The sequence below is a fragment of the Microcaecilia unicolor genome, chromosome 2 (genome assembly GCF_901765095.1).
Source record: "Microcaecilia unicolor chromosome 2, aMicUni1.1, whole genome shotgun sequence".
Lineage (NCBI taxonomy): Eukaryota > Metazoa > Chordata > Amphibia > Gymnophiona > Siphonopidae > Microcaecilia > Microcaecilia unicolor.
In genome coordinates this window covers 383,658,780-383,672,850 of record NC_044032.1, presented here as the reverse complement: position 1 = coordinate 383,672,850, position 14,071 = coordinate 383,658,780, and the positions used below count along the sequence as shown (strand labels likewise).

Here is a 14,071-nt window from a genome sequence, read left to right as displayed (position 1 = left end):
ACTCTTCTTTGAACCTGTTCTAATTCCGCTATATCTTTTTTGAGATACGGCGACCAGAATTGAACGCAATACTCAAGGTGAGGTAGCACCATGGAGCGATACAGAGGTATTATAATATTCTTGGTCTTAGCTTACACCCCTTTCCTAATAATTCCTAGTATTCTGGTTTGCTTCTTTGGCCGCTAAAACACAAAATTTGTATTCTTCAAAATTATAGCCAGCTTCTAAAGAATGTTCCACCAGAGGTTCTTCTTTAATTTGTCTCTTCATAGCACTTTTGTTTTCGTTTTCCATGATCATAATGTCAAACCTCCTCTTTGTTTTTGCAATACATGCCAGACCGCAAGGGCATAGTGCAGCATACACAAATCACTCCATTTTACAGTTGGAAAATTGTTTCAAGGCATATTCCTTACGAGATGATGGAATAGTGAAAACTTTAATTTTGATATTAACTGTACATATGGATCCACTTCCATATTCAAAATGTCCTAGCAGTAACCTTCTCATCATATTCATGCTGCTTCCTGGTAAGGCAGATGGTACCATATTTGCTTATATGCAATCATTAAGCTTTTGCCAGAAAAAGGTTTCAGACTGTACAATATGCCAGTGTTGTTTAAGAATCCGGACAATGTGGTTAGACATATGAGTAAACAGTAAAGTACCTACAATCCTATCAGTTCTTGTCCTCTCTTTAGATCTCAATAAACTCTCTCTGTTACAAGCTGAAGGTTTCTGCTAACACTTTTCAATACATGGAACCTCAGGATAGCCCTTTTCTCTTAATCTTTTTTTCATATCATAACTTAGCCTTTTCAAATGAAGGAACAGGTTTTAGAGGAGGTTCATTTTCAGAGATGTGCTATGATAGCTATCAAAATTCAAAAATGTATTCACATCTGAAGGTTTACTGTAAATATCTATCAAATTTGGCCTAGTTTATACTAATATTATACTGAGAAAAGGAACACTCCTCATATATCATAGTATATCTGGAATCAGGGCCGGTCTTAGGGCGAGGCGACCGAGGCGGCCGCATAGGGCCCCACGCTCAAGGGGGCCCCGCGCGGCGCGCCTGGGGTTGCCCCGCCCACCGCTCCCACCCCCCCCCCCGACGATCGATCACTCTTCTGTAAAAAAATTGAGAAGCGCCGAGTAGCAGGCAGCGCCTCGTGTCTGCCCTGCTAGTAAAAATCTCCTGCACATCGTCGGGCCGACCTTCCCGCATTAACTCCCGCCCTCCTCTGAGGTAATAGGCTCTTCCCGCATTAAGTCCCGCCCTCCTCTGAGGTAATAGCCTATTAGAATGGGGACAAACATTTTGCCATCTTCAATGGAATCTAACCCATATCCACTAAGATCCATTCCATCCCTATCCATCCCCACAAATAATCTCCTCCATTCCCAGCCGTATCCGTAGTAAAGCGAAGATACTTACATGTAGCAGGTATTCTCTGAGGACAGCAGGCCATATATTCTCACATGTAACGCAGTCCACGCTGCCCACTCCAGAGCTTGTAACAAGCTTTTCAGAGATTTTTCAGTGCGAGTTGTGCCCCCACCACGCATGTGTGAATGCTTTCCCACCTGTCACAAGAGTGTAGGACCAACAGTACAATGCTATAGCATATTTGAAAAAGGAGACAACTCCAAGGGGAGGTGGGAGGGTATATGAGACTATATGGCCTGCTGTCCTCAGAGAATACTTACTACAGGTAAGTATCTTTGCTTTCTCCGAGGACAAGCGGGTCTATAATTCTCACATGTGGGAATTCCTAGCTGTTTCTAGTCAGTTCCCACCTGGACAATTCCCCCAAGACAATTCTCACTCACCAATTACCCATTGGACAATTCCCAACTAGGTCAATTTCTCCTAATTCCCCTCCCTCTACTGAGGACAGCTATTTTCTCACCTCTTCTAGACCTGCGCTTCTGGCTTCTGTACTCCAAATCTGGCCTCCCCCCTCAATTTCCCACATATTACTCTTGCCCCTCCCTCTGCAGTTTCTTCTTTGCCCCTCCCTCCGCAGTTTCTTCTGTCTCTCCCCTAATGACCATCACTCTTGTTATGACTTATTTCTTCTTCTCACGCTAAGTGAAATGCTGGTCACTGCAGGGAGGGAGGAGGGAGGAAGACCAAAGACTCAAAGAGCAGAACAAGGACTGAGTGAGCACTGAAAAGGCAGATTATTTGGTGGTGGGGGGGGGGGGGTAGATTTAACTGGGTGAGGATTGACACATGGGAGGGGGAGAATTATCTAGTGAGTAACTGACATAGATGACAGCTGTCCAGAGGGTAATTGGTGGGTGGGATTTGTGCAGGGGGAATTGTCTAGGTGGGAACTCCATGCAGGATACCCCTTAAAATTCTAGGTCAGTTCCCACAGACAATTCCTACTCACCAATTACCTCCTAGACAACTCTCAACTAGGTCAATTTCATCCTGACTAATTCCCTCCACCTCTACCAAGGACAATTCCCCCCACCCCCCAACATTTATTTCCCAATGTGACAAAGTTAGCACTCGGGGCCCCACAGAGAAGCAGCTAATCCTCGAACTATGGTTCCCAGAAGCCCTTGCAAGCAGGAGAGAGGAGGGTAGCCCCAAAAAGGTGGAACGGATTTCCAACCCCAGCAGGGGGAGTAGTGGCTCAGTGCTAGGTGAGCCAGTTACTCCCTTCCCCACTAGAGGGAGAAGGGGAGGTGAAGCTCGGTCCCTTAGCTGCATCGCCGGTATATAATTCCCTCCAGCTGTGAGAGGGGAGAGATTTCTGGGTGGCTCCCAGCCACCAGGAGGGAGAGGAAACTGAATGAGAGAGAAGCTGCCATGGAGTAGGTGGAGGACGGAAAGGGCCTGCCACTGGAGCTTCCCTGGGAGGGAAGAGTAAGCTGCCATGGAGTGTGAGAATGTAAAGGTAGCCCTGTCCAGCACATGAAGGCAGTGTGAGAGGCCACAGGGGTGTGGTGCTGTGAGGTAGGAGGAAAGCTGCCAGCCCTGTTTGGTACAGGGTCCTCCTGGGTGCTGTGAAGAGGACAGGGGCATTAAGTAGTGGCTTCCTTTGAAGAGACTGTTTGTGAAAGGGTTGAATTATTGGGATGTATAGAACAGCAGGCGGAATTTTGACTGAGCCCTTTGGAGGGGAAGGTAGTGCAAAGGAAGTGGGCCTGACCTGTTAAGGAACTGAATGTTGGCTGGAGTTTGGAACCCGGCCTGAACCCTGTTTGTGAACTGCATTTCAATTTTGAGAGTGGAACTAAATTGAGAATAAAGCACTTTGGTCTTAAGACCATACGGCAGTCTGGTTCTTTGCTGGAAACCTGTGAGCCTAACAGGACTGCCAGCCCCAACCCAGAGTGGAGGAAGCGGACCCCTTTACACCAAATATACTTCAAACATTGTGAATATGTAAACAAAAAAAATATTACTTGGTAAACCATTAGAAAGAAGGAAGAGGGGTAGACAGTAACAAAACTGAATCAGATGTATCTCTAGCTTTCTTTTTAAATCTAGTATTTATAGTGGAATCTAATATTCAGTTTTAATAGTCTGCAGGCTGTGTTATAGGCCCATGGCAGTGAGTCTGCTACACCACAGCCATTTTCCCATCACTTCTAGACCTGTGCTTCTGGCTTCTGTACTCCAATCCCCCCCTCCCTTGCAGGGAGGGAGGAGGGAGGAAGAGCAAAGACTTGAAGAGCAGAACAAGGAGTGAGTACTAAAAAGGCAGATGAGGGCTAGGGGGTGGGGAATTGACACATGCGAGAGGGGAATTATCCAGTGGTTAATTGACCTAGATAGCAATTGTCCAGAGGGTAATTGGTGGGTAAGAATTATTCAGGGGGAACTGACTAGGTGGGAATTTGCTAGATACCCCCTAGCTACCAGGCTCACCGAAAACAACCACTGGTCAAGTGAACCTCGCAATGGCGAGGTCAAAACACAAGTTAACCTGAAACTATATACAGCTGTGTGAAAGCGCGGCCTGGAACAGAATAAAATGGACCTAGGGGGGTGGAGTTGGATTCTAGACCCCAAACAAATTTGTCTGGTCAAACTGACTGTCACATCAGGTATCCTGCTTAAGGCTGTAGTGAGATGTGAATGTGTGGACTGAAGACCATGTCACTGCCTTGCAAATTTCTTCTATGGAGGTTAGTCGCATGTGGGCTACCAATGCAGCCATGGTTCTGACATTGTGAGCTTTGACATGACCCTCAAATGTTAACCTAGCCTAGAAGGAAATGAAATCTGCCAGCTAATTAGAGATTGTGGTTTCCCAAAGGTGACTCCCATCCTGTTGAGATCAAAAGAAACAAAAAGCTGAGTGGACTGTCTGTGGGGCCTAGTCTGCTCCAAGTAAAAGGCCAATGCTCACTTGCATTCCAAGGTGTGCAGTGTGCCCTCGCCAGGATGGGCATAAGGTCTGGGAAAGAATGTTGGAAAGACAACTGACTGGTTCAGATGGAACTGCAACACAACCTTAGGCAGGAACTTAGGGTGCGTGAGGAGGACTACTCTGTTGTGATAAAACTTGATATAAAGTGCATCCACTACTAGGGCCTGCAGCTCACTGACTGCGAGCTGAATTAACAGCCACCAAAAATATGACCTTACAGGTCAAGTACTTCAGATGACAGGAATCAAGTGGCTCAAAAGAATCTTTCATCAGCTAGGTGAGAATGATATTGAAATCCCATGACACAAGTGGAGTTTGACATGGGGCTTTATCAACAGCAAACCTCTCATCGAGCAAATTAGAGACTGTCCAGAGATGGGCTTACTCTCTACACGATGACGACAAGTACTAATTGCACTGAGGTGAACCCTTACTGACTTGGTCTTGAGGCCATACTCCATACCTTCATGTAGAAAGTATTCAAGCAGAGTCGTGTAGGGCAGGAAACGGGATCTAGGGTCTTGCCCTCACACCAGACGGCAAACCTCCTCCATTTGAAGAGTAACATCTCTTAGTGGAATGTTTCCTGGAAGCTAGGAAGACCCTGGAGACACTCTCAGGAAGAAGCAAGAAAGCAAATTCTAAGCTCTCAACATCCAGGCCATGAGGCTCAGAGACTGGAGTTTTGGATGCAGAAGAGATCATTCTGCATGATTAGAGTCATTTGATGCATGGTCACTCCCAATGTTTGAGGGCCTCGCAACCATACGTACCAACACATCCGACGCTGACATCAATGTTGAGGCTTCGGACCTGGCTCCAAAAGTTTTTCTCGTTGAGCCTGGCTGGCTAACTGGGTTCTTTTTTTCATGTGAAGACAAAGAACACAGTTAGAAGGGGATACGTTCAGGCCCCAAGTACTGAGGACAACAAGAATGGGTTCTTGCAAGAGATGGTCCTATAGCACCAGCTACAGCACTTAAAGCCACTGGGAACCTTCGATGACATGGAAGGAAATACAGCAGTGGCTAAATCAAAACACTCGATAGTGTCGGAAAAGGGTCAAAGCGCCAGAGATGAAAAGGGAGAAACCTGACCAGGGCTCAGGTCTAAATGCAGCCTACTGAGTAAGGTAAAAATAAATAAACCTTAAAATAGGGATACAACCGCTAAAATGTAAGGGGAGGGAAATAAAATGCACCCTGAACAAGAACAGGGCAAAGAAAAACAAAAAAGGAATCAGAAAGGCAGACTGCAGAAAAAAATAGAACTGTCAGCCAGAGCTGTTTGCAGGCAGGAAGGCACATGTGCAGTGGGAGCATGACTCATGCTCAAAAAGCTCTGAAAAGCTTGTAACAAGCTCTGGACTGAGTAGTTACCCCCCTTGTGAGAATTATAGGCCTGCTTGTCCTGGGAGAATTGATACTATTATTTACTTGCTCGCAGCCTTCTATTTCCTCCCAACCTCCCATGGTTTTTTGGATGGTATTCACTGTTCATCCAATGAGTGTTCGAAGCCTCAGTTTGGTGTTCCGGCTGCCTCTCTGGGCGCTCCAAGCCTCATTCTGACACTCCAACTGCCTCTCTCTGTATGTTCCAAACCTCATTCTTGTGATCCGATTGCCTTTTTTAGGGCATTCCAAGCCTCATTCTGGAGTCACCATAGATTTTGACTACACTCCTGCAAAAATTCCATGGAAAATTCTTCCATCCCCGTGGGAATCCTGCAGGCGTCACATATTTTGTTATAATCTTTTTTAGTTTTACCAAGATGGTGAAGTGCCATTTGACCACCACTTGGATACATGTCCTTTTTTTTTTTTTACTGTGTATCCTTTTATTTATAAGTACATAAGTATTGCCACACTGGGACAGACCAAAGGTCCATCAAGTCCAGCATCCTGTTTCCAACAGTGGCCAATCCAGGTCACAAATACCTGGCAAGATCCCAAAAAAGTTCAATACACTTTATGCTGCTTATCTTCTCTTGAGTCTCCTTGGGTCTTGGCAAGCTCAGGGCAGATGTCGCCACCAATTCAGCTCTCCCATGGCCTGTACAAAACTTGCATCTGTCTGCTCCATCCACCCCTTGGTGCAAGCGCAGAGAGCACTTCTTCAGTTTCTCAATGCTCACTGCGGCTGTCCACATGCTGCAAGCTTGGGAACCGGCACTGCCCATATGCTTTAAGTTGGAAACTGGCCCTCCCCTCCCCGGACTCTTCCTTACCTAAAGGCAAAGGAACTGTTGCACCAAGCAGCTGCGACCTGAAACTAAAGGCACTGCGAGGGGAAGGCAGGTACTCAGAAATACCACTAAAACTTTTTTTTTTTTAAACAACAGACCTCACAGCTCTCTAGGCTGACTGACTGCAACAAAGCAGAGGAGAACAGCCGAGGCACACACAGAAATGATCCTCGATGGGGATGTGGGGAGAAGGACATGGCCGCCTGGATGTAGCACTCCATGGACCTCAGCCATAGTCCAGGGCACAGAAAGAAATCAGGTCAGCACTGAAAAGAGCAACTACTACTTTGAATCTGGCTTTCTCTCTCTTTTTTTTTTAACTCCCCAACTAAGAAGGAAAAAAATTTAGAGCCCTCTGACCCAATCAATTTAACATCAACTCAGGACTGCATAGGCTTACCATGTCCACCATCTGCTGGAGATAGAGAACTACTGACTCTTTGGGGACTGCACAGCCTAGTTATAGGTGATCTCAGAAATCCGTAATTCTCAGTCTCCATCTGCTGTGCATTTATGTATATGGCTTAGGAATGCTATAGAATGCCCAAATTAACTTAAATACCACACACAGATCAAAATTACTGCTTGCTGATATTGATATCCTCAAAAAACAAAACTAGCAGTTCTGTAGTGTCTATATTGAATAGGGGGAAAAGTCTCAACTGCTGCGGCAACAAATCATGATCCACTGAGCGGATGAATGAGTTCTCCAGCATGAAGCACTAGCAACTAACAGATGTCTTGCAGTATGGTTCCCTGAAGAAGAATAGCGAAACGGGACAGTTGGAATCAACATGCAAGCTTGAGTTCACAATAGAAAGATAAGTTCACTTGTTTATCTAATCTTTGGACTCTATAAAAGATTTTGATATACGAGGATGTGATGCATGAACAGATCTAAAAAAAATTAAAACAATGAAGAAAATATAATTTACGGGGGTTTTTCAGTCTATGATGACTTTTTTCGGCGTGCAATCAATGATCGTGATTTGTTGCCGCAGCAGTTGAGACTTTTCCCCCTATTCAATATAGACACTACAAATTAACTTTAAACCACCTATGGAGAGAATGGCCCAGACTGAAAGGAAATATTTGGAGTAGAAACTGTTGGGGGGAAGGGAGGAATAGTATTATTACTGTAGATTCATTATTGCCCCATTTATTGGATTGTTTAGTGTATATTCCTTCAAATTGGGGGCATGGAGGGAGGATTCACTGTCTTTCTACTAATTATTCTGTTTATTTGAACTAAACACAGAAGAAAGACCTTATCACTGCTGGCCCTCTCTAATGAAGACAGAATCCCGGGATGAAAAGGATCAGAAGATTATTACTGTGGCATTAAATAACCCTTGGCCTTACTGCATTCATATTTATTAACACAGAATTATAAAATTACATTTGAAATTGTAGGTCCTTACAAACAGATTATAGACATTTAAAATATATTAGAATTTTCATACCTGTGAAGAAGAAGTTCACAGATTCTGGAAGACCTGACAAAATATGCAAGATAAAGAAGAATTCCAATTTAGACAAAAATGTATGATGCTGGACAAATATTAGCTTTTTATGAAACTAGCAACCAGTAAAAGAAAGAGGCATCCTGTAAGATCACAGGGTAATAGATTCACTCAGAGTGACAAAATTACAGAATATTTTACCAGAAGTAGTAGATATGGCTGTAACACTATTATGATTGCAAAATCCTCTAGTCTGGTCAACCATAAAGATGTGTGGTTGATACTAGGGCTGTACCGAATATTCGTATTTGATTCAGCCCTGAATATATTTATTCGTATTCAGCCGAATATTGAAGTAAGGGGTCCTTTTACTAAGGCGTGCTAAATAAGAGGCCCATTATATTCCTATGGGTGTCTTATGTTTAGCACGCGCTAAATCTGTTAGCGCGCCTTAGCAAAAGGACCCCTAAATTCGAATACAAATAATCCAGGGCTCTACTATGCTAAATCCTACTGAAATAAAACACGTGATTTCTGATTTCACTTTGCTTCTTTTATTATTTGTTATGTTAAAGCTCAATGCCCATCATTCATATTTGGTATTCATATTCAGCCAAATAATACTTTTCATTATTTGTATTCAGCCAAACAGTAAGATACGCTGTTTGATACAGCTCTGGTTGATACCAACTTCTTTTGTACACTTTTACCCCTGATGAAGCCGTCAAAGTGAAACTAGGATCCTTGTTGGAGACAGATTGGAATATTCTTTAGACAGAACTTTTCTCTATCAATGAGCACTCAGTAATCTCTGGAGCACAGAATATGAAGATAAATTTAAAAAAAAACCTTTTTAATCTATCAATGGCTATGAAGCTTGTTGGATGAATAAGATTATTAATCTGTGCTTACAAAATGTGCAGTGATGTGGTCATTTTTGTAGACAACTTTAACACACATATGGTTTTCTGGGCACATTTCACTAAAAATCAAAAAATGTAAAAGATTAATAATAACTGATGGTTTATGAGATAAAGATTTGTTAGGTAAATATTACATTATTTGATTGGTTGAATTGATATCCATATAATTGGTTGACTGCACCAGAGGATTTTGCATTTATATTAGGATCTGGGGCTTTTAAAATATAAGAAGTTCATTGTTCCTTCCAGAGTTTGGACAATTTTGTAACACTATGATAGCAGATTATTAAACCGCACTAATGGTAACATGCATAAAAACAGTTATTCATACACATTAAGTCACAGGAATGATTTATTCACTTGATATATTGCTAACTGTTGAAGAATATCAAATGGTCTACAATAAAACAATACACACAGATAATATCTCCTTTCCACTTAATACAATTTTCCAATTAAGATATCACACACTTTCCACAGACACCTCCCTTCCCCAAACTACCCTTCAACCCTATAAGCCTAAACAAAAAACCAGACCTTAAGCATCTTACAAAAACATTGGTAACTGAGCTCACCCCTAAGCTCCAGTATGACAGTGCTCCCTCAAGTAGGCCCCATCTAGCTAAAAGTGCTTTAGTTATTTATTTGCACTTAGCTCACACCTTTTCTATAGTACCTAAGGATGAGTTACATTCAGGTACACTAACGGCCTTATTTTCGAAAGTGATGGGCGCCCATATTTCGACCCAAATCGGGAGATGGGTGCCCATCTCGCAAAGGCGCCCAAATCGGTATAATCGAAAGCCAATTTTGGGCGTCTTCAACTGCACTCCGTTGCGGGAACGAACAAAGTTGATGGGGGCGTGTCGGAGGCATGGTGAAGGCGGGACTGGGGCATGTTTATCGGCCGAGAGATGGGCGCCTTCGGCTGATAATCGAAAAAAAAAAGGCGGCACAAGCGAGAATTTGGGTCGCTTTTGCTGGACCCTTTTTTTTCACGACCCAAGTCCCAAAAAAGTGCCCCAACTGCCCACCGGAGGGAATCGGGGATCACCTCCCCTGACTCCACCAGTGGTCACTAACCCACTCCCACCGCAAAAAAAAAAAAAAACTTTAAAAACTTTTTTTTGGACAGCCTGTATGCGAGCCTCAAATGTCATACCCAGCTCCCTGACAGCAGTATGCAGGTCTCTTGGAGCAGTTGTTAGTGGGTGCAGTGGACATCAGGCAGGCGGACCCAGGCCCATCCCCCCCTACCTGTTCCATTTGTGCTGGTTAATGTTGAGCCCTCCAATTAATGTTGAGCCCTCCAAAAACCCCCAAAACCCACTGTACCCACATGTAGGTGCCCCCTGCACCCCTTAGGGCTATGGTAATGGTATAGACTTGTGGGCAGTGGGTTTTGGGGGGGATTTGTGGGGCTCAGCACACAAGGGAAGGGTGCTATGCACCTGGGAGCTATTTTAATTTTTTTTTTAATTTGTAAAAGTGCCCCCTAGGGTGCCCAGTTGGTATCCTGGCATGTGAGGGGGACCAGTGCACTACGAATCCTGGCCCCTCCCATGACCCAATGCCTTGGATTTGTTCGTTTTTGAGCTGGGCGTCTTCGGTTTCCATTATCAATGAAAACCGATAGCGCCCAGCTCAAAAACGCCCAAATCCTAGGCATTTGCCCCGCACAACCCATATTATTGAAAAAAAGATGGGCGCCCATCTTTTGTGGAAAATACGGTTTGTCCTGCCCCTTCACATGGCCGCCCACGGAGATGGGCACCCATGGAGATTGGCACCCACTTTCGATTATGCCCCTCTAAGTATTTCTCTAGAAGGCTTACAATCTAAGTTTATACCTGAGGAAGTGGAGGTGACTTGCCCAAGATCTCAAGGAGTGGCAACAGGATTTCAATAGGGCTTCCTTGGTTGTCAGCTCAGTTCTCTAAGCACTAGGCTACTCCTCCACTCCACTTAGTAGATAGGTAAATCTCACTCAAAGAGGGAGCTCCAACAGGTTTTCTTGTTGGGAGTGAAGAGGTCTTGATAGCAAATATAGCATATGTTTGTTTGCAAAATACCCAGGCTGCCCCTGTACAAGGTCCGATATACTAAAGCACAATATTTAAAAGTACACTCTGAGAGTCACTGGCAGTCAATGCAGCTTCTGCAAAAGCAGGGTGACCATTCTAAAGCAACCTGGAAGAAGTATTTTGAACTAACTGGTCTATGACTACTAACCTGAGAATAACCTAGCAATAAACGGTTACAATAGTCAAGTCTAGGGCTGGTGTTACGGTTTCTGGCGCCCCCCCCCCCCCCCCTACAACCTATAAATCGACACCCCCCCACCAGTGCAGCATCTCCCTCCTTGATGCCAGCTCCTACTCCTCTCTCCTTGCCCCCCCTCAATGCCAGCACCTACCCCTCTCTCCTTGCCCCCCCTCCCCCTCAGCACCTCGAGGAAGAGGACAGGTTGTGACTGAGGGAAGGCCTCTAGGGCTGCCAAAGCAGCCTGCTTACAGTGCTGCTGCTGCCCTTGCCATGATGAACAGGAAGCTTTGACTGCCGGCAGGAGAGAAGAGAAGGGAGAGATAGAGAAAGGTGCCAGGGAGGGAAGACAGAAAGACGCTGGATGTGGGGAGACAAGGAGGGAGAGATGTCCGACTGCACGGGGATGGGTCAGAGGGAGAGGAGAGGGAAGTAGCCTGACGCAACCTTGTAAGCAGAGCTTGGGGTGGTTTTGGGCGCCCTGCCCCACCCCCCACCATGCTTACTGGGTTGCGCCAGCCCTGATTAAATCAGTACTGTGGAGGAGTAGCCTAGTGGTTAGTGCAGTGGGCTTTGATCCTGTTGAACTGGGCTCAATTCCCACTCCAGCAGATTGTGACTCTAGGCAAGTCACTTAACCCTCCATTGCCCCCGGTATAAAATAAGTACCTGCATATAATATGTAAACTGCTTTGATCTGTAACCACAGTGTCACGGCTGTGGCTATGCCCTGCACCCCGGATCATCTGCTAGCCTCAGTAGGCGGCGGGATGGTGAAAAGCAGAAAATTCTTACTGCTCAGACACTCCATTATCAGAGACATTAATTTAGGAACACAGTAAGAGTGGCGATATAGCTTAATGGTTAGAACAGCTTGATGAGAACCAGGGAAGCCAGGATTCAAATCCTTGTGATCTTGGGCAAGTCACTTAACCCTCCACTATAAACCTTCCAGAGGCAGGAAAAAAACTACTGTATCTGAATGTAACTCACCTTGAGCTATTGTGATCTAAATACAAATCTTCTCCCCTTTACTATCATTTTCATATTCAAATAATTAACCTACAAATGCATGTATTTTATTATGAATAACAGACTTGCTGCACAAAGTGTATAGCACTGAATATTCAAAGTTTACTGAAATAAGATGCTTTTATGCGGGACACACATACCAAAGTGTGCCAGTTCCACATTTACCTTCTAATTCTATAAAAGTCACCAAAAATTGTGCAAGCAATTTAATTGAATAACAAGGCAATTAATGCCAATAATTGGCTTTTTAACAAGCAATTATTAGTGCTAATTGAAATCAATTAATATGTACAAGCACAAATTAAGACACATGACCAGCACCTAAATTTTATTTGCGTGCCAGAAAAGGGGTCACGGAAATGGGAGGTTCACGGGCGTTTCAGGGCAGAGCATAAACATGGATTCCAGTTACGCGCACAATTATAGAATAAGGGTGTTCTGTGCGTAAATTTAGGTGCTGCCATTTGCACCACATTTTCGTTGATGCAAATGGACGTGCTTAAATTTCTGCATGACCCCTGAGCTTAAGCAGTATTCTATAAACTGCACCTAACTTTAGGCGCGGCTTATAGAATAACACTCAACCTGGTTTTTCTGCATCGATACTGAAGTCGTGATTTATAGAATTCACCCTCTACTGTGTTTCACAGCACATCACAGTTTATTCTTCCACTTGCTGATCTCAGGATTGGGCCTTCAATCCATTTAACTCTACCACTGAGCTACAGGCACAGGCTCCATGATTAAGGGAGTAGAAGAGCCCCCATCTACTTTATGAAGGTGACTCATCTCTCTCTCTAACCTTATTATGCTGTACCACCATCATTACCATAACATGTTTGTCTATCCATCCATACAAAGACATGTGATATGCGCCTGAGCTTTCATTTACAGGGAATATGATAAGCGTATTCCTTATACTCTCCCAAGAATATGGCTTGTATGGACATCTGCAGGATTCTAGCTTAGGATCTCCCTGGCAGTTTCAATGCTGTCATGCTCACCTGCGAAGGAGTAGGCCATCATTTCTTGGAGGTGTGGGGCTGCAGTAGGTGGACGGTAAACTATTTTCCCCTGGTTGATATCAGCTTGCGTGAAGTGCATAACTGGTGAGTGGGGCCAATTGCTGTGTTCCAAGGTTCCTGAGAAAAAAAAAAGACAACATACCTGAACATTACCATTTTGTTTAGACCTGTTTCAATCATGCCCGGGTACAAAAAGGTGCTTTGCTTGAGAAGATGACCATTGGAGGGATTAAGGCATAACCCCCCCTCCCTCTCCCCTGAAAGTGAAACCACAAAGGAATACCAGGCTGTATGACAGCATCAGGTATTGTGGGCATTCTGAACAAAACAGTAAGCAGGTCTGAGGAGTAGCCTAATGGTCAGTGCAGTGGATGGTAAACCAGGGGACCCAGGTTCAGCTCCCACTATGGTCTTTGTTCCCCCCCCCCCCTTTAAATTGTGAGCCCTTCAGAAACAGACATATACCTACTGTACCCAAATAAGTATGATACCTACAAGCCTGAAGGCTATTGAGGTGATGTACGTCAGGTACAGAGGTTTGCCTGTTCCTGGAAGGCTCAGCATTTGTAGGGAAATAAGAATCTGAATGACCTGGATTAAAGTCCACTGCACTGACCGCTAGGCTGCCCTCTGCTCTGCAAAGAAGTCTAGGTTGCCATTTCTGGACTTTTGGCATTAACAATTTGGACATTTCAGTCTCTTCGAACAGGAAACCACAATG

At 44.4% G+C, this 14,071-nt stretch overlaps 1 protein-coding gene across 1 annotated transcript in view; it reads right to left on the bottom strand.

Moving 5' to 3' along the window:
- Positions 1 to 14,071, bottom strand: part of FRAS1 (Fraser extracellular matrix complex subunit 1) — a 689,426-nt gene that overhangs the window by 159,673 nt on the left and 515,682 nt on the right. The window contains 2 exon segments of the mRNA XM_030190549.1: positions 8,109 to 8,141; positions 13,330 to 13,467. Of these exon segments, the coding sequence (XP_030046409.1) occupies positions 8,109 to 8,141; positions 13,330 to 13,467 (171 nt within the window).